Here is a 20,661-nt window from a genome sequence, read left to right as displayed (position 1 = left end):
GGAAGAAGGATCAAATTTATCTCTTTCAATGACCAAAGCTGAGAAGCATCTTCTACTCCTCAGATTTTGTGAGCCTCTGCCATCCTTCCATTTGCCAGTGTGTAAAGGACACTGATTTGGGTTTGTAGTTAGAGGGCCCAGGTTTGTCTCATTTGTAAAACAAAGAGTTGAGCAACTGACCTTTGAGATGCCTTCTAACACTACACCTATGATCCATGTCCTGCTTAAGGGAGGACACCTCCCAGTCTGATCATCACCAACTCAAGCCAATGGGAGCTCTGTGTATTTACATATGGAAATATACAACTTTGATTTCACTTTAAGGTTCCCCCAAACAGGCCTCTCCTCTGGCCACTACAGTGATGGACTTTTTCCTTGCTTTCTGTTATGGGGAGGATGTTCTTCTCATCCTCTTTACTGGGTGGGACCACTTAAACTTTGCCCACAGCCATAAAAACAGCTAGTTTTAAAGTCAACTGGCATTTTACAGGATGTCAAATAACCAATAGTACTGAATAGTTTTTCTCCCAAGGAGACGGCATTCTCATGATTACTATAATCCATTACTATTTCTGCTTACCAACAACCATTAAAAGAGAAGACTAGGCAGCGAGGTACCTGTACAAACAGAGGAATCCAAGATTTTATTTATTTCATGAACATTAGCATCATTAGTTAACATTAACTCAGTTCTTCCAGGTTGGAGGCAAGGAATGACTTTACTTTGACAAGGGCTTGACCTTGAAGCCAGGAAGAAGGGCCAGCATTTGGTGTCTACCAACACCACCTTCAGAACCTTGTTCCTCATATTTATTCCTGCCGTAACTCTGCCCCCAAGGAGGAGGCAGGAGATTGGCTAGAAGCCCTCTCTCTGGATTTATATTCCTCCTGGATTGACATTTATAAGTAGATCAGGAATCTTGATGAAAAGGGGTCAGAGTTTGAAAGGTAGGTTTGGGAGTACAACTGTATATTTAGAAACCTATGTACAAATCATTTACATTTGTGTTTCTCAATTTAGACTTTTTTTAAAAACCCTACCTTCTGTCTTAGGAGTAATACTGTGTATTGGTTCTAAGGCAGAAGAGCAGTAAGGGCTAGGATCAATGGGAGTTAAGGGAGGTGCCCAGGGTCACACATCAAGGAATTGTCTGAGGCCAGATTTGATCAATTTAGACTTTTGAAAATTGTTTGTTTCAAATAAAGTAATGATAATATCACATTCGCTCAAATTCTGCCGGGACCTTTCAGAGTCTGAATATCCCAGTCTTCATATTATCTGGTTTTTGGCCAGATGTGACCACTACCGTCTTTCTGCACAGATGAGGTACGGCAGTGGCTGCAATGTCATGCCTAATTTGGGCTTGAGAGTTGGAACTAAGTCGGGTGGAAAATGTAAGTGGAATCGCTGAAGCAATGATGTAAAAAACAAAAACATTTCCATCCTGGCCAGCTGTTCTCCAAGACAATGTCTTCTTCCTAAGTAGAAGGAGAAAAACAAAATCAACCTTTCTTCAAGATCAATCAATCAATCAATGCCTTCTCTCCACCACCCACCTTAACATTTATTATTCATCAGTTAATGGAGGTGCTAGGACAAAGAATTCAGTGGTCCCAATCCATCATTCAGTGAACATTTACCGAGCACCTGCTATGTGCCAAGCCCAGCTATTGAAGGAAGGAAGGGTGCTTTGGCACAGATTCTGTGGGGCCTCAGCCTTGTTTCTCAGGGTCCTTATTGGTGCTGATTGAGGACTAGCATTGCAGATAGCCCCAAGTCCAGCTTGCCCAGAGAAGGCAGCTAGCAAGAGAAAGCCCTGGGTGAGATGTTTTCTGTCTTACTGGGTAGCATCATACTCCAGAGCTGCTCTATAACAGGGCATCCCCTCCGAGCTATGAGTTTGTTCTAAAGATAAAGGATAAATCCATTTCCATGTCACAGACCAAATGGGCAGTCTCTTTAAACAGATCATAAGGTTCCTTGTTTGCTCAGTTGTTTTATAGCAGTGAAGCTAGGTCAGGCAACATGGTGAAGAGAATGTGGAATTTGGAGTTGGATTCTGCTGCTGCTTTACTGTGTGGCCTTGGCTAAGCAAGTCTTGCTGTCTCTGAGACTCAGTTTCCCTAATTGTTAAATGATAATCTTTTCTTGATCCTTGACCTTTCACATTGTTGATCACCCTCTTGTCTTTGATACTTTCTTCTACCCAGTTTTTCAGAATACCTACACTCTCCTGGTTCTCCTTAAAGCCATCTGACTATTTCTCTGTTTCCTTTGCTGGATCCTTCTCCAAACAATCTTAACTCTAATTCTCTTCCAGCCTAATCTTTATTATTATTTTTATTATTAAGACTCTTACCATCTCTCTTAGAATGGACATGAAGTATCAGTTCCAAGACAGAAGAACAGAGAGGTCTAGGCAATTGGAGTTAAGTGACTTCCCTAAGGTCACTCAGGTAGGAAGTGTCTGAGGTCATATTTGAACACAGGACCTCTTCTCTCCATGCCTGGCTCTCTATCCACCAAGCCACCTAGCTGCCCCCAGCCTCATCTAATTTCCCTCTAACCATCGATGTCCTTTGGGGGTTCTTTCCTGAGCCCTCTTCTCTTCTGTACTACTTCATTTGGTGATCTCACCAGCTCCCATGGATTTAATGACCATCTCAATGCTAATTCTTTTTCCCCCCAGATTTAAATATTTTATTTTTTTAGAAAACTTTTCCATGGTTACATGATTCCTGTTTTTACTTTCCCCTTCACTCCCCCTTCAACCCCTCCCCCCATATCCAACGCACATTTCCACTGGTTTTAACCTGTGTGATCAGTCAAGACTTATTTACATATTATTGATAGTTGCATTGGTGTGGTCATTTAGTGTCACATCCCCAACCATGTCCACATCCACCCATGTGTTCAAGCGGTTGTTTTACTTTGTGTTTCCACTCCTGTAGTTCTTCCTCTGAATGTGGGTATTGTTCTTTTCCATAAGTCCCTCAGAATTGTCCTGGGTCATTGCGTTACTGCTAGTACAGAAGTCCACTACATTCAATTGTACCACAGTGTATCAGTCTCTGTGTACAATGTTCTTCTGGCTCTGCTCCTTTCACTCTGCATCAATTCCTGGAGGTCTTTCCAGTTCACATGGAATTCCTCCAGTTTATTAATTCTTAAATCTCCCCATCCTGCCCAGTCTCTCTGCTGACTTCCAATCTCACATCTCCAAGTACCTTTCAGGCTTCTTGACCTGGATGGCCAGTAGACCCCTTAAACTCAAAATATATCTAAAACTGAACTTAGGTTTCCCCCCAACCTCCTTCCCTCCTATCCTCCTTATTACTGTAGAGGGCAACTCCATCCTCTCACCCCCAACATCCAAGCAGTTGGCAAGGCCTACCAATTTCACCTTTGCAGGATCTCTCCTCTGACATTGTCCCTGCCTGGTTCAGGACCTCATCACCCTGCACTCAGGCTATTGAACTAGCCTGTTAGGAGTCTGTCTGCCTCAAATCTCTCCCCAATCTAGCCACCCAGACTATTTTCCTAAAGTCCACGTCTGGCTATGTCACCCAATAAACTTCAGGGATCCCTATTATATCTCTTGGACCATATACAAAATGCTCTTTTTTCATTCAAAGCCCTTTATCACCTAGTCTCCTGCTCCCCTCCCTGTCTTCTTACCCCTTTCTTCCCAACATTTTTCCATCCAGTGAATGGCTCCCTGGCTGTTTCATGACCAGACACTCCATCTCTTGGCATTTTCTTTGGTTCTTCCTCGTAATCTCTTCCTATTAACTTCTCAGGCTTCTTTTTAAATCTCAACTAAAATTCCATTTTTTACAAGAAGTATTCCCACTTTCTTTTCATTCCAGTGCCTGCCTTCCCTTGTTATTTCCTATTTATCCTGTATATAGCTTGTGCTCTGTGTATTTGCATGCTGTGTTCTCCATTAGTTTGGAAGAGCCGGGCTGTCTTTTGCTCTTTTCTGTATCCCCAGTGCTACTTAACAGTGTAGTACTTAACAAAAGTTGATTGCTTGATGTTCTCCCTGGCCTTTCAGCTGCTAGCACTATGGACAGGGGGCTAAATCTGGAGCCAGAAAGATCTGATTTCAAATTCTGCCTCAGGAACTTACTAGCTGGGTGTTCCCCAGCAAGTCACTTTAACCTCTATCCTCCTCTGTAAAAAGGTGATAATAATAGTGCCTATGCCCCAGGGATGTTGTAATAATAAAATGAGGTAATGTTTGTTAAGTGCTTTGCAAACTGAAAGCACTCTATAAACATTAGCAGCGATGATGATGATGATGATGATGATGATGATGATGATGATGATGATGATGATGATGATGATGATGATGGCTGTGCTAAGAATCCTATTCCTGGGGCAGCTAGACAGCACAGTAGATAAAGTGTCAGGTCTGGTGTCAGGAGCTCCAGGGTTCAAATCTGGCCTCAGATATTTCCTAGCTATATGACTCTGGGCAAGTCATTTAACCCTACTACCCAACCCTTACGATTCTTCTGTCTTGGAACCAATATACATTATTGATTCTAAGACAGAAGGTAAAGGTTTTAAAAAAATTAAAAAAATAAAATTGTAGTTTTGTTTTTCTTTTTTTTTTTCAAAAAAGTAACCAAATAAAGATTTTAATATGAAGCCATGGTTATTATTATTATTATTATTATTTTGATAGAGGCGGGTTTTAAACAGTTAAACCAAGGCATTTTCTCATACTGAAAGTTAATACTACCTTCCAGTCCAGGAATAGCTCATGATCAGATCATATCTGCCTTCATGGCCTCCTTCAGGTGTGGAAGTGATTCTGAGATTTTAAAGCCTGGGCAAGGGGAGTACCCGCTCTGGGCAGACCCTAGAAAGTTGGAAAGCCTGGCCATAGACATTGTGTTTGTTCCAAAGAACAGCTTAGCTATAGTTACAAAATGATCAAATTTACGTTAGTATAGGGGGCTTCTTGGCCATTCACAAAGATGTTCTGGGGCAAAGCAATGGGACGAGTCCCTTTGATAAATGTTAGCATTGAGGCTTCTTGCTACAGACCAGCTAAGGATTCCAGAAACCTCCCCCCAACCCAGACAGATCTTACCTAGTGAGAAAGGAACCAGTGCTTCTTTCTTGACAAACTGCCCTTGGCTGTCCAGAAATCGCTCCGGATAAAATACTTCTGGGTCTTTCCAGTACTTTTTGTCAAAGTGCACAGAATAAAGATTGGTAATCACTGTGGTGCCTCGAGGAATGGAATAACCCCGTACGACTGTATCTTGAGAAGTTGCATGGAAAATCCCTAGTGGGACGACGTTACAGAACCGCAAAACTTCATGCAGAACTGCCTCTGTATATGGCATTTGAGACTTGTCCTCCAAAGAAGGTGTCCTGTTGGGACCCACAATTAAGTCAATCTCTTTGTGAACTTGCGCTGTTAGAGGAAAGGGTTCAAGTTATTAGGCACTGATGAGAATCATAAAGTTTTCCATTACTTTGAGTTCCATGATGAAACCCTTTGTAACCTGAAGTTGAAGATACCATGGGATAATATCGAGAATATTCTCATTATTAAGGAGATTTCAGAACAGAAGAGTTATGCTGACAATATGCACAATTAAAATGTACTGCATAGCTTCTGTGGTGCTCCAGAAAGATCTACATCAGTGGTTCCCAAACTTTTTTGGCCTACCGCCCCCTTTCCAGAAAAAATATTACTTAGCACCCCCTGTCACATACTATCACCGCCCCCTTACAGTTATTCATCACCCCCAAATGCACCTGTGGCCATCACCGCCCCCCCCCAGATTGCTGTAGCACCCACCAAGGGGCGGTGGCACCCGTTTTAGGAATCACTGATCTACATGAACCGATACAGAATGAACTGAGCAGAACTGGAACACTGTACATAGAAACTGCAATGTTATATAATGAACAATTGTAAAAACCAGCTATTCTTAGCAATACAGTGATCTAAGACAACCCCCAAAGACTCTGGATGAAAAATGCCATCTGCTTCTAGAGAAAGAACTGATGGGAGTCTGAATACAGACCAAAACATACTATATTTTGCTTTCTTTCTGCATTTTTTTGTTTGAGTTTTCTTTCACAAAATGACTAAATTGGAAAAAAGGTTTTACATTATTGCACATGGAAAATCTATATCAGATTGCTCGATATCTCAGGGAGGGGGCAGAGTAGGGAGAAAGGGAAAGAATTAGACTAAACATTTTTTTTAAATGAAGATTAAGGGGGTAGCTGGATGGCTCAGTGTGGAGCCAGGCCCAGAGATGGGAGGTCCTGGGTTCAAATCTGGCCTCAATTACACTTCCTAGTTGTGTGACCCTGGGCAAGTCCCATTGCCTAGCCCTTACCACTCTTCTGCTTTAAAACTGATATACAACATTGATTCTAAGATGGAAGGTAAGGGTTTAAAAAATAAAAGGAAGGTTAAAAATTTTTACATGTAAAGAAATAAAATTTTTACATGTAAAATTTTTAAAAAGTAAATGATATCCTAAAAAACATCCAATCTGTGGTGCTTCCATTTTCCTTAGTAAAGTCTGATATACAGTGACAAACCCTGAAGAGAAAATGTTTTATTTTGGAAAAAAAAAGTCATGCTCTGTGTCTTCTCTTCTTTGGGCAGACCTGTACTTAGTCTATCCTTTGAGAAATAGCTCAGAATGTGGATTCTACATCAAAGAGCTGAAAGGGGCCTCAGAGGTCATCTAGTCCAACTCCCTCATCTGACAGTTGAAACTGAGACCAGAGAGATTAAATGACTTGCCCAAAGTCACACAGGTAGTAAACATGAGCTGCCATTTAAACCCAGCTTGTGGGAGTCCAACTCTAGTACCCTTTCCTTGATAACTGAGCTCTCCCCTCCACCCACATAAAAGCTGCCCCAAAGCCTCAAACATTTCTCACCTTGAATGTTAGGATAAAGGCCCATATAAAGAACTGCCCATCTTAGTACATTGGTGGTTGTTTCTGTTCCGGCGATGATGAGTTCTCCCACAGAGAAAATCAGGTTTTCTTTGGAATATGTGGAGCCTGGGTCAGTTCTCCCTTTGTCCATCTCATCTAAATAGGCATCTACAAAATGCTGAGGTGACTGTGGCTTCCTATTGGCAGATACCTTTTCGATAATTTTAGAGAGAAAATCATAGACCACAGCAGCGTTCTTAAAAAGTTGTTGGTGTTTTCCAAAGGGGAAGATGCCAATCCAGGGGAAAGAATTGTACAAGAAGACTGAGGCACTGGCAGCCAACTCCACATTCTCACTGAAGATCTCAATCATGTGCTGAAATTCAGTGTCTTCATAGGAAAAACGTTCTCCAAAAATTATCATGTTGGTGATGTTTGAAACAGCATTGGTTATCAACTGTTTAAGATCAAAGGGTTTCCCTTGGTACGTATCCACAGCATCAATGAAGCATTTGGCTTCTTCGGCAATTTGGGATTCAAAGGATTTCTGACCAGAGCCAAAGCAGCGAAAGCTGTTCACGGCTAGCCTTCGATGGTCTAGCCAGCCCCGGCCATAGGTAGAGTTGAGCAAACCTGAAAAGGAAGACTGATCTCTCATCCTTTCCCCTCTCTTGCCCAAACCCAGCTTTAGACATCCAGTGTGAGCCCACACAGATCATTTCTGAACCTACAAGCTCCAGACCCAGGTGGACCCTGGAACATTGCTTCCAGCCTAGCCTCTCCCTTTTCTCTTTATTCCTACTTTTACCTACCGATTGTAAATAAACTCTTCAACCCGATGCTGACTTGGGTCTGATTTAATTACGGAATCAACCTAAATTGTTGATTCCTGGCGGCCACATATTTTTAATATATATCTATAAATACCTAAATTTTCCTTCTTACATTTTTGGCCTCAGTAGACTCAAGATGAAAGTCATCTTTTCTCTGCTCAACCTACCCCTTCTTCTGGCTGTTCAAGCTCTGAGGTTCTCCCACTAGCCTCAGAGTCCCTCAGATTAAAAGTTTGACTTTCACCCACCATATTAATCAGTTGCCATCTGGTTGACACCATCTGTTCTCTCTTGTCTTCCAATTGCCACCACTGGCTTAAGCCCATACTGACAGATCCTGGGACCAAAGCCCCCTCCCTTTCCCCTTTCTCCCAGCACCTGCCCGAGCCTGGGACAGAAACTTCTACAATAGTAAAACCTGGCAGGATAACAAGATTTCCCTGTCAGGCCTATAGAAATGACCTCCCACATCACTGACCATCAGGCCTGAGAACTTCCCAGCTCTAGAGACCGGGGTTCCCCCTCCTTATGGCCATCTAATTAGCTTCATCCAAGTACCTCAACTTTGTCCAATAGTCAACCCAAGTTACCTAGTCCCAGACCACCACCCTATAAAAGACTGCCCCCTTCTCCGCCCAGGAGGAGAACCCCTAGCCATCTACAGGTTGCGGGGCTACCCCCTTGCTCTCTCTTCCTCTTCTCCACCCTTCCTTCCTTCCCCACAATAAAGCTTTGCTATGGTCCTTAATGTCTGGGTCTCATTTGCCTCTGCCCAGGCCCCCTGTCAGTCGTGTCTGACACACACCAATTCCCACCTACCTGCTCCCTCTGATCCAGCATCTTTCACACAACTCCTTGTCTATAAAAAGAATCCTAGCCCTGATTGTACCATTCCCTTATTCTCATGCATATGCTGGTTTTTGCCTAATGAATAAAGTAGAAATTCACTGGTGCAGTGTGTAAGCACTCCCCAGTCTGGCTCCAGCCTATACTTCTCACCTTAACTCATACCATGGCCTTTCTTTTGCTTCTTTTATTTTTTTAAAAAATCCTTATCTTCTGTCTTAGTATCAATTCTAAGACAGAACAGCGGCAAGGCCTAGGCAGTTGGGGTTAAATGCTTTGTCCAGGGTCACCCAGCCAGAAAGTTTCTGAGGCCAGATTTGAATCTCAGTCCATCTCCAGGATTGGTGCTCTATCCATTGTGCCGCCTAGCTGCCCCATACCATGGCCTTTCATAAACTCAAACAGGCCTGGAATCATTCTCTATTTTCATTCTGAGCTCTCCCATCTTTCCATATTTGCAGATGTTGTTCCCAGTGCACCAAATACATCCCCATCTCTGGTATTGAAATCCTTCCCTTTCTTCAAGACTGAGCTCGTGTCTGACATCCTCTAGGAAGTCTCTTCTGATCCCCTGAAGTGGCTGTTCCTGAATCAAATTATTTAAATATCCCTCTCATCTGTACTTCCTGTCTAGTCTGTATGATTATTTGTATACAAGTCCCTTCCTCTATTAGAAGAGCATACGAGCCATGACCTTTTCATCATATTAAAGGGGTTTAATAAATGTTTGTTGAACTGAATTAAATCATCTGTTTTCCTTTAATAAGTTGGGATATTCTAAGATAAAGAATGGATAATAATTCTAATCCCCATTTAGGATTTAAATGCTGCTTTAGGATTATGAAGTACTTGGCCCAAATGATGTCATCCAATACCGACAATAACCCCATGAAGAAAGAAGGTTGTGTGTAAATAGAATTAGCTCGAGCCCATTAATAGTCAAAAATCTACCCATCCTAGGCGTAGAAATGATGTCATCCTAACCTCCCTTAGTGGGGAGGGGAGACGAGTTACCCACACGTGACAATAAGTAACAAATCAAGAATAAGGGACTGCCCTTTGGGCAGTCCAAATCAATGTAGAAACTGCCATTTGTCCATTTGAATTAGAGGTGGACCACAGGAAGTGATGAAAGACACGATCTCTTTAAGTAAGTTAGTGAACTTCCTGTGGGGGCAGTTGCCTTCTCGAACTGGGAGCAGAAGCATCTCCTGAGACCACAGACAGCTTACACTCTATATAGTCACGTGGGTAAGTTAGGCTGGCTTCCTTGGCCTAGCTGGGCCAATTCTAAACTCTGCCTATCTGGCTGTTGGGCCTTGTGGCTTACAGCTTCATTTATTTAGCCTTTTAACCTTCTCTCTCCGTCCAGGCCTTTGGCCTGGACTAGCCTCTCCCTTTTTCTTTATTCCTACTCTTACCCTACCAGATTGTAAATAAACTCCTCAACCCGATGCTGATTTGGGTCTGATTTAATTACGGAATCAACCTGAATTGTTGATTCCTGGCAGCCACACATTCTATTATATATCTATAATTACTTAATTTTTCCTTCTTACAATTGCACAAATGTTGTTTACGTTTTCCACCTAAGGAAGCTACAGCTCAGGGAAGGTGCTCAGTGGAAGGGAGGGAGAGAGGGAGGAAAGTAGGAAATAACTGCACATGCTCTGCGGGACACTGTTACAAATATCTCATTTGCCCAAGTCTGTAGGAGCAGGGTATTTTGGGCTGTGCATGGCTTTTGGGATTGTGCTTTCTCAAACCAAATAATGCCTAAAATAGGCTTAAGATCTTTTACTAAATCCTTCAATTGTTGAAAATACACATACCTCCCATTTTGGTCAACTTCTTGAACAATGGAAGGGCAGGTCTGTCAGCAAAAATTTCACTTTGATGAACAAGACATTCTTTTACCATATCATAGCCATTCAGGACCACAGTGAACAAACCTCCGAGATCTAAGCTGAAAATCTTTGGAAAGAGAAAAAAGGGGGAAAAGCAGAATTTAAAGGTCATGTCTTCTGGGGAAAAGACCACTTGGGAAATCTCAGGATTCTCTCCTAGGCTTTGTCAGGGCTTAAGTGACTATCTGGAAATAAGTGAAGTACTTTTCCAAGCTTTTTAATTGCCAATAAAAAGATTTTTTTTTTTGCTAGAAATTTTTTATTGCTGGAAATAGGTGAAGTCTTTGCAGGACCACAGAGCCTTCCTCTCTGCTAGGCCTTGCCCCAAGGTGGCACCCCATCAGCTCTGGGCCTCCCTCCTCAGGGTTAGTGGGCAGAAGAAGAGAGCATAGGGTGAAAAGTCAAGAGATGGGGGGGGGGGCTACTTCTGACCAGGTGACCTCATGGAAGTCACTAAGCCAAATGCTAGGCCTGGTCCCTCCTCTGTAAAATGAGGGGAAAGAAATCAGAAAAAATGTTAGAGGTTCCTCCCAGCTCTAGCACAGTTCCTATCGCTTTCAACCCTTTTGGTCAGTGGAAGGTGCCCCATTTGTTGTTAGTCTGGCCTCTGGGAAAAGGAAAAGGAATTCTGCTTATTGCTCATTTCTAGGCAAAGCTGAACATTTTTTACTCCTGCTGTATTTGCACAGATTTTTATTTATTTGTATTATTCATTATTTCATTCCTCATCATAGTGGATAGAGTGTCCAGCAGACCCAATTTCAAATCTAGCCTGACACTTATTAACTAGGTGACCTTGTGCATGTCACCCTGTTTGCATCAGTTTCTTCTTCTGTAAAAGGAACTGAAGAAGGAAATGGCAAACCACTCTAGAATCTCTGCCAAGAAAATCCCAAATGAACACAACTGAACAACTTTAATTGTTACCTATTGACTAGTGTACCTCTGTGTACAAGTTTCACATCTACCCTTCATAATAGCTGCCCTTTACAGAAAGCATTTAAGTTACTTTCTTCACAACAGTCCCATCAGGTGGTTAAAATGTCCTTTTATAGAAGATGTTGGCTCAGAGAGAAGCTCGGGCTCTTTGACTCCCCCTCTAGTGATCACTCTTTCCATAGTTCTATTCTTGGGACCTCTCTTGCTAGCGATGACTCTCCTTGTGAAGTATTGAAAAGGTCTTTCACTGAGGAGTCATTTGCCTTTGAAATGTGCTTTTTAACTTGTCTGCAGTTGCTTGAGATTGGAAGCTTCCTGAGGGCAGAAACTGCTTTTTGCCTTTTTGTTTTTTGTTCCCCAGAGCTTAGCATCCCATTTATTAAATCTCTGATCCATGATCACTAACAGGCAAGCCTACAGCCTCCTTGAAGCAGCCATTAGCCCTGAGGGATAGGCTGGGGCATATATGCCAGGCAGGTCAGACCCTGGCCACCTCCTTCAACTACAAAATCTCCTCAGACCAAGTGGAACAGCCCAGGATTCTAAACCCAAGAACCTCAGAAACAGCCATAACCACCAGCCACACTTCTAAATCCATCGTTCAGGGAAGCAATCAAAGAGGGGATTGGGGATTTGTCTCCTGCCCCCCTAATAAACAACGAACCCTGGTGAAGGGGCACCTAGTATACAGTTAAAAAAAAAGATTAAATGAAATTTCAGGTGTTGCCTTACTTAAATAAAGGGGGTGTGGGGTAGGGGAGGGACTTCTAGACAGACTTGTTTAGCTCCAGGCTCTTTAAATGGCCACAAAGAACCAGCTCCCTTTTAGAAAGCAGTTGTCAGGAAAGGTATGATTGTGTCACACGGTGCTCCCAGGCCTTATAGTTCATTCTGCAGGGTTTTACTAGGAGTGTCCTCCCCACCAAAGGCAGTGGAAGAGAGCACAGAGAGTTCCCATCCTGCCTGTGCTCCTTATTCACCATTCACTATGTATACCTACAGCCAGGTTCTTCATGTACAAAATTATTTTGGCCTATATCAGTGTTTATATCATTGTCTCCAAGCCGTCTGGTAAAGCCTATTCATTCGTTTCAGTCATGTCTGACTCTTCATGACCCCATGTAGGATTTTCTTCATAAAGATACTGAAGAGGTCTGCCATTTCCTTTTCCAGCTCATTTTTACAGATAAGGACACTGAGGTAAATAGGATTAAGTGACTTGCCTAGGGTCACATAGTTTATAAGTGTTTGAGGCTGTATTTAAACTCTGGTTTTCCAGGCACCAGGCCTGGTATTCTATCCCCTTGGTCACCTAATGGCCCCAGATTCCTTCTCTGAAACGTATTTTTCAATGTATAAATAACTACTTAGTATTATAAGAGAAACTAATTATATTAAAATAGTTATCTATCTAATATATATACATGCATATGTATATATATGTACATACACACACACACATATATGTATATATATATATATATATTGTTATATTGAAGTTCTGGGAGCAGAGAGTCTCACCCATGATTGACAGGTGAGGTCCGTTGGATCTTGGAATGTTCCCAGGGGCCGTGAGGACAGGGGACAGGGGAGAGAGTGGTTGGCCAAGGGTGGTATAAATACCCTGGCAGCCCTGACTTTTGGTTCCTTTCCTTCCCTTGGACTTGAGATCTGTGGATCCAGGTCTTTGGGGATTGGTGACTTGCTGAGCTCAACTTTGCAAGATCCTCCTGTCTTGTACCTTACTAGCACTGTCAACCTGTACCCAGACCATCACTCTTCTGATTCTACTGCCCCTAGATATTAGGAAATCAAATCATCTGTAGTTATCTAGGTTTCCCAGGGCCTGGGAGGGATCTGGGAAGTAGGCAGGAGAAGAAGAAGAGGGTGGAAAGGGGTGGATATCCTGAAGGCTGTTTAGGCATAACATCTAGCAGAAAGAAGAAGAAGCTGAAAGACATCAAGCAGCAGTTTGCTTACTCTGGTTTGGCTGTGGCCAGGCTGAGCCAGAGGAGCTAACTATCCTGAAGCAATTACCTGCCTACAGCTCTAGAGTTTATTATCATAAAGTAGTTAGGATTTCCCAATTCTTCTATCCATTCCCAATACCCCTCTTTGCTAATTATAGATAAAGCCTTTCAAGTACCTTCCTGGAGTGGTTATTTCATAGCTTCTCTGCGAAGGGAGATATGCAGTCAGATAAACTGTTACCAAGGCTGATAGAGCCCAAATCTATTATCAATCAACCCCAGGTGGGACCTGAAGGGATACCATCCATTGACCTGAAGGATCCTGCCTGGGTACTGTTATAAAGGAGGGAGGTGTCACATCATCTAGCTAGGTGCCAAGCCTCAGTTGATCTTGCCCTAGCCACCTATCTGGACTCCACTGCTGTCATACTATTACCAGTGGTAGTATCCAGTTTAGTTTACTCTGCCTCTCTATCTATCCATCTACATCTCTTTATTTATATAACTATATATATATATATATATATATATTTTTTTTTTAAATAAAGCTCAAAGCTCTCCCAGGGTAAGAACCCCCGGCCCAGATGTTCTAAGTTCACTTACTTGCTGCTCAAATTCTACATTCTAATGACAAGAGAGTTCCAATTAACGATTAACTAAATGCAGACACAGTGGAGGGTTACCCATTCTAAAGTCCAGGGGGCCAGCCTAGAGGGCACCTCTCACTAGGGAAGCCCAACCAGTGTCAGGGCATCTAACGCATTTGGGGGAGGAGAGAGAGTGGCGAATAGGGAGAAGAGAGGTGATAGAGTGGTGGACATCAGGAGAGAGGGGGTGATGACCACAGTGGGTGGACCCTGAAAGAGAGGAGGTGATGGCCAGAGTGGTGGGCATTGGTAAAGGAGGTGAGGGCTACAGTGGGTGGACAACANCATATATATATATATTTTAAATAAAGCTCAAAGCTCTCCCAGGGTAAGAACCCCTGGCCCAGATGTTCTAAGTTCACTTACTTGCTGCTCAAATTCTACATTCTAATGACAAGAGAGTTCCAATTAACGATTAACTAAATGCAGACACAGTGGAGGGTTACCCATTCTAAAGTCCAGGGGGCCAGCCTAGAGGGCACCTCTCACTAGGGAAGCCCAACCAGTGTCAGGGCATCTAACGCATTTGGGGGAGGAGAGAGAGTGGCGAATAGGGAGAAGAGAGGTGATAGAGTGGTGGACATCAGGAGAGAGGGGGTGATGACCACAGTGGGTGGACCCTGAAAGAGAGGAGGTGATGGCCAGAGTGGTGGGCATTGGTAAAGGAGGTGAGGGCTACAGTGGGTGGACAACAGGAAAGAAGAAATGCTGGCTCAAGGGGTGGACACCAGGAGAAAGGAAATGGTGACCCAGGGACAGACACTGAGAAAGAGGAGCTGACGGCCTCAGAGGTGGACCCCAAGGTTTGAGAAGGGGCCATCAGCAGGGGTGTGGATCAAGCCTCGGCGATCTTCCATTCTCCAGGGCTGAGATGTGCTCTCAGGCAGGCCTGGTGGCGGTGCCAGCGTCAGGCGCGGCGCGGCGCGGAGGCGGTACCTGGCCATGCACGCGGCTCTGCTGCTCCATGTAGACGTGTGGCAGCTCCGAGGAGGCGGCCAGGGAAAAGATGTTGCCAATGAAAGGCAGCCCCGCAGGGCCTGGGGGGAAGCGGGCCTGCCGCCTGGACCGGAGCAGCAACAGCAGCAGCAGAAGCAGCAGCAAGAAGAAGATGATGGAGGCACCGAGCGCAGTTTCTCTCGGCTCCGCGGGCCCCCTGGGCCCCCAGCCGTCCCCGTAGCGCCCGCTAAGAACCCGCATGCCGGGAGCTCAGGTCCATCCTCCTCGTTGTTCCGGGCTTCACTGCCCACCCCAATTGGGCGCCGTACCGTGACGTCACGCTTGCCCGCCCCGTCGTGGCGCCTCCCATTGGCTGCCAGTCCGGAGCGGTTACCAGGTGATCTGGCTGGCTCCCTTTGGCTAGCCAAGGCTGGCCACGTTGACTTCCTCGAGGGTCTGAGTAGGGCTTTCTCGGTATCTGTATTCCCAGTGTGGGGGACGGGGTCGCGAACGCTGGATCCCTCCACTTAAATGAATACATAATCTCGGAGTCAGAAAGCCGAAGTATAAAAGAGAGATTTTATTGTACTTTTCGCGCAAAGGGGACTTTCCCAACTTTGGATGGGCAGAGTTACCAAAGCACTGAATTCAAAAGACCAATTTATAGGATCTCTAATCACAGAAGAAACCAAAAGAAACCTGCGCGCCCCCTTCTCCCCCCACTTCCCTTGTTCCCGCCCTTCGTCTTGTCATTCGACTTATTGGACTCCTGGCTTCCAGGCTCGGTCTTGAGAGATGGTGAGGTAGGGGCTCGAGAAAGAACTATGTGGACGCATGCAAGGGAACATGACATCTTCAAGAAAGTTACGGGGTTGGAAATTCTCCTTGGGTGGGGAGCTTTTGTTGTTCTTGTATTTCTCTCTTCCACGGAGCAGGCACTTCACAAATACTTGCGGATAGGCTATTATTATTATTATTTTTTAATTGGAAACATTTATTTTACTTTTTTAAATATTTTATTTTTTAGAAAAATTTTCCATGGTTACATGATTCATGTTTTTACTTTCCCCTTCACACACACACACACACACACACACACACTCACACACACACACACACACACACACACACACACACCATAGCAGATGTGCATTTCAACTGGTTTTAACATGAGTCATCAATCAATTCCTGGAGGTCATTCCAGTTCACATGGAATTCCTCCAGTTTGTTATTCCTTTGAGCACAATAGTATTCCATCACCAGCATATACCACAATTTGTTCAGCCATTCCCCAATTGAAGGGCATACCCTCATTTTCCAGTTTTTTGCCACCACAAAGAGCACGGCTATAAATATTTTTGTACAAATCTTTTTTATCTATGATCTCTTTGGGGTACAAACTCAGTAATGGTATGGCTGGATTGAAGGGCAGGCAGTCTGTTAGAGCCCTTTAGGCATAGTGGATAGGCTATTATTAATGCTCTCATTTTACAGCCAGTAAAGAGAAGCCAGGCTTTCAAACTGGTAGGGACCAAGAGCTTCTTTATGGGAACCACCGCGGTTGACTGATGAGCAATTTCGAAGTGTCAGAGAGCAAGGAGACTTACCCAAGGTCTCACAGTTAGCAGTTTAGAAGGATTCAAGCTTGGGTCCAACCTCTACATTCTCTGTCTCTACTTCCTGCATCCCTTGGGATGCCAGCTTACTTACCTTACCCCTCCAGGATCATCGATGTGGCTTTGTTTGACATTCTTTCCAGTCCTAGGTCTAGGTGATATCTGGTGGGGTGGGGTGCTTTGATGTCTCATTTACTGTCTCTCCCCACTGCATTCTTTTCTCTTTTGCTGGCTTTTTAAACCTCTGCTTTCTGTCTTAGAATGGATACCACATATTGGTTCTAAGGCAGAAGAGGGGTAGAAGCTAGGAAGCTGGAGTTAAGTGACTTGTTCAGGGTCACACAGGTAGGAAGTATCTGAGACCAGATTTGAACCCAGGATCTCTTGTCTCCAGACCTGGCTTTCTATCTACTGAAACACCTAGCTGCCCCTTCCCCTATATTTAAAAAAAAAAAAAAAAAAAAAAAAAAAAAGCCCTTACCTCCTTTCTTAGAATCTATACTAGGTATCTGTTCCAAGAAGAGTGGTAAGGGTTAGGCCTTATATTAAAAAAATTATATTTCTTTTTTGCTTGTATTCATATTCTAGGTACTTAATACAGTACCTGACACAGCAAGCCTTCCCCTATATTAAAAAAAAAAAAAAAAAAAAAAAAAAAGCCCTTACCTCCTTTCTTAGAATCTATACTAGGTATCCGTTCTAAGAAGAGTGGTAAGGGTTAGGCAATTGAGGTTAAATGACTTGGCCAGGGTGATAAAGCTTAGAAATGTCTCCTTTTCCTCATACATTCTTACTAACCACAACAAGGCACTTACACTTTCTTCCCATACTGGCAAGTCTCAGCTAAGGAACCAAAAAGTTTTGTTTTGCTTTTTAAAGAAGGAAAAGGTTTTAAGGAAGTGCCCTGTAGAAATTGCATCTCTTTTGAGTGAGTCTGATCAGGTTAACTAATCAATTCAAAGAGAGGGAGTAGAACTGGAAAGCAGTGGCTTGGAGAAAGAGAAGAGATTTGAAATCTACATTTTCTGGGGGTTCTGGGAGGAAAATCGAGGGATTGCTCTGTCAACAGAAGAAATGCTTTGGATTCTTTATTTGTCCTGTTAGTTTCTCATTTCTTTTTCCTTCTTTTGAGTGCAAGTGTTTTTCTTTTGGCATAATTACAATCTGAATCATCATAGGTGATTTTCATGATTATTTCCGTTATGTTATTTATTTATATTCAGCCATTTCAGTTATCTAAATTCCATTTAGCCTTTGAGTAGTGTTTTGACAGGAAGCCCCAATTATCAATGGTCATTAATTCATCCAAACTGAAAAACAATATGCACTGATTTTGTCTTCTGGCATATTTCAGAACCTGAAAAATGACTCTATTCCTTTAATGCCAAAACCTCGATATTTTAGGCAGTTTGCCTTTTGCTGTTAATTACTGAGTAAATGTTATTTAGAATCAGTCATCCCCAGGGCACCCGAGGCAGGCAGGCTTGCTGTGTCAGGTACTGTATTAAGTACCTAGAATATGAATACAAGCAAAAAAGAAAGATAATCCCTTCCCTTAAGGAACTTATATTCTGAAAAGAGAATATGACACATAAAAGGGGGAGAAGGGAAAAGGTACATTGTGGGAACATGGTAGGGAAGTCTTGAGAGACAGAACGCAACCAGAGGGGGAATGAAGCATGGTTGACTTGGGTCTATGCCCAAAAGAGGCATATTCAAGGGTGAGATGACCCTTGGGTAGGGGCAGCTACATAGCCACAGTAAATAGAGAGCCAGGCCTGAAGATGGGAGCACATGGGTTCAAATCTGACCTCAGATACATCCTAGCTGTGTGGTCCTAGGCAAGTCCCTTAACCCCAATTGTCTAGTCCTTTTTACTCTTCTGCCTTTGAATCAATATTTAGTGTCTATTCTAAGACAGAAGGAAAGAGTGTTTAAAAAAAAAAGCAGAAGGTCCTAGGGTAAGCATTTGGTTGAATCATGGTGGTGTCAGCCAGGAGGGGAATTGCCCCAATGGGTCACTAACCATCAATCCTCCCATTTCCATCCTTGTGGCTGCTAGCCGAGTAGAAAAGTAGCTACTTATTAAAACCACAACTCCATATCATTTTCAAGACAGAAGGACATTGGCTGGGAACATGATGGGACTGCTGCCCTTCTCCCCACTGAAGCCCCACTCAAAATGTAGAGCAAGACATTTTCAGACAGAGCCATTGGGAGAATTCATTTTGCTTGAGATGTATGGTTGTTACAAGAGTCACTGAAGCATTTTTTCAAAATGGAGATTTCAGAATAGAAGGAAGGCTATACAAGCTTTGAAAGCTACAGGTTAACTTAAAAAAGAAAAAATGTGTTACATAACATAGAGAACTTTAGTTTCCTCCATAGCAGAGGAGGAAGGAAGGACTCTCATTGGGCTGCTAGGTAGAGGGGAGGGTGATGGGAAAAAATGTCATCAGGCATCTGATAGGGAGTAGCTCCACCTGAGCCCTTTTGCCTGGCTGATAACAACTCTGGGGGTGGGGAGCGGTGTGAGGGGAGGGCAGCGCATGTGTCCACAGAAAATGCTCTGTGTGCCATCTTTGGCACCATGCCTTAGGTTTGCCATCACTGATCTCTAGTCTGTTCCTTTTCTCCTGTGTATATACAAATACTCATTCTGTTTGATGCTTAAATTGGGAATAAAAATAAAAATTTTAAAACATTCTGAGAAAAATGAAAAGAGTAGCCTAACCTAGTAAGACCCAGAGGAACACACCCAGGCTTCAAGAGACTTATTTTCAATGTTGATTTACCCTTTTAAACCATATAAAGATGTTTGTGGAAGGAGGGGTGGGACATAAGCTGATCTGCCTATCTTGGAGCCATTTCAAGGTTCCATCAATATTAAATATATTTACAATATACTTGTGCTTCTTAAAGTAACTATCTCTGTATATCACAGAGTAGCAGTGGCAGTGACGTGCACATAGTATTTAAATTTTTAAAAATTATTTGATTTGGAGGGGGGAGTCTGCTACAGGTCTCCAATGTTTGATGACTTCAGTAGGCAAATTACTGTACTCACCACACACTTTCATTTCCTCCTTTATAAAAACAAATATAATTCATTCTCCTTGCCATTGCTTTAGCCATTGCCATCGCTTTCTGTAAGCTATTATTTTACCAGTGAGAAATCTGTTTTGATCCCATCCTGTCAAATATGCTTATTTGTTTTCATTCAGTGGACAGGAGATTAACCAGACTATATTCCCAGATGGATCATGTCCTTAGCACTTCAGTATCTTTTAAATAATTCATAAATGTTTCCCTATTGTTTAGATGGGAGCCTTCCCCAGAGCATTTGCAGCCTAGAGCTACATCATGGTCTAATGAACTTGGAGGTCAGAAGACTTCTAGTCCCAGCTATAATACCAACTGCCACTTCATTCTCGGCCTCAATTTCCTCTTTTGTAAAATAGGGGTAGTGATACCTCACAGGGTTGTTGTGCTTTGTAGAAAGTTTGAGTCATCATTATGAAAAAAGGTTCCCTGTCCTTGCCTCCTCTCTCCAAATTCTATCAGCTACCTCTGAAATTTCACAATTAATGGTAACTCTGGTCAAATTACTTTAAATTTATTTGAGGGTCCTCTAGTACTACCTAAGGAGTCTACAGTGTTTGATAGATTCAGTAGGCAAATTACTGTATACACAATACAGTAACATTTTTGCCATTATAAAAATAAATGGAACTTATTCTTCTTGCCACTGAATTCAATGACCTGGTTGCTTTCTGTGAGTGATATTTCACCAATGAGAAATCTACTTTAATGCCATCTTATAGAATATCCTTATTTGTACTCTCAAATAATATAATGTATGAAAAGCACCGAGCACAATGCCCAACCTAAAGTAGATATTGTTCTCCTCCCAATCCCTTATGCCTGAGTTACCTTATTTGTAAAATGAGAGGTTTAGATGAATCCCTAGGGTTCCTTCTAGCTCTGTGTCTATGATTTTATAACTAGGAAAGGGAGACAAACATGACATCTTCCT

The 20,661-nt window shown here is 43.0% G+C and overlaps 1 protein-coding gene across 1 annotated transcript; it reads right to left on the bottom strand.

Moving 5' to 3' along the window:
- Positions 1-1,123: 1,123 nt before the first annotated feature.
- LOC123251568 (vitamin D 25-hydroxylase) lies at positions 1,124-15,270 on the bottom strand. Its single transcript, XM_044680869.1, has 5 exons — positions 15,010-15,270; positions 10,443-10,584; positions 6,932-7,564; positions 5,106-5,435; positions 1,124-1,479 (listed from the first exon to the last, which is right to left on the bottom strand). Exons 1-5 carry the CDS (start codon positions 15,268-15,270, stop codon positions 1,304-1,306), a joined length of 1,542 nt encoding a protein of 513 aa, XP_044536804.1. The 3' UTR covers positions 1,124-1,303.
- Positions 15,271-20,661: the final 5,391 nt, after the last annotated feature.

Source organism: Gracilinanus agilis, chromosome 6 (genome assembly GCF_016433145.1).
Source record: "Gracilinanus agilis isolate LMUSP501 chromosome 6, AgileGrace, whole genome shotgun sequence".
Lineage (NCBI taxonomy): Eukaryota > Metazoa > Chordata > Mammalia > Didelphimorphia > Didelphidae > Gracilinanus > Gracilinanus agilis.
This window is presented reverse-complemented; position numbering and strand designations above follow the sequence as displayed.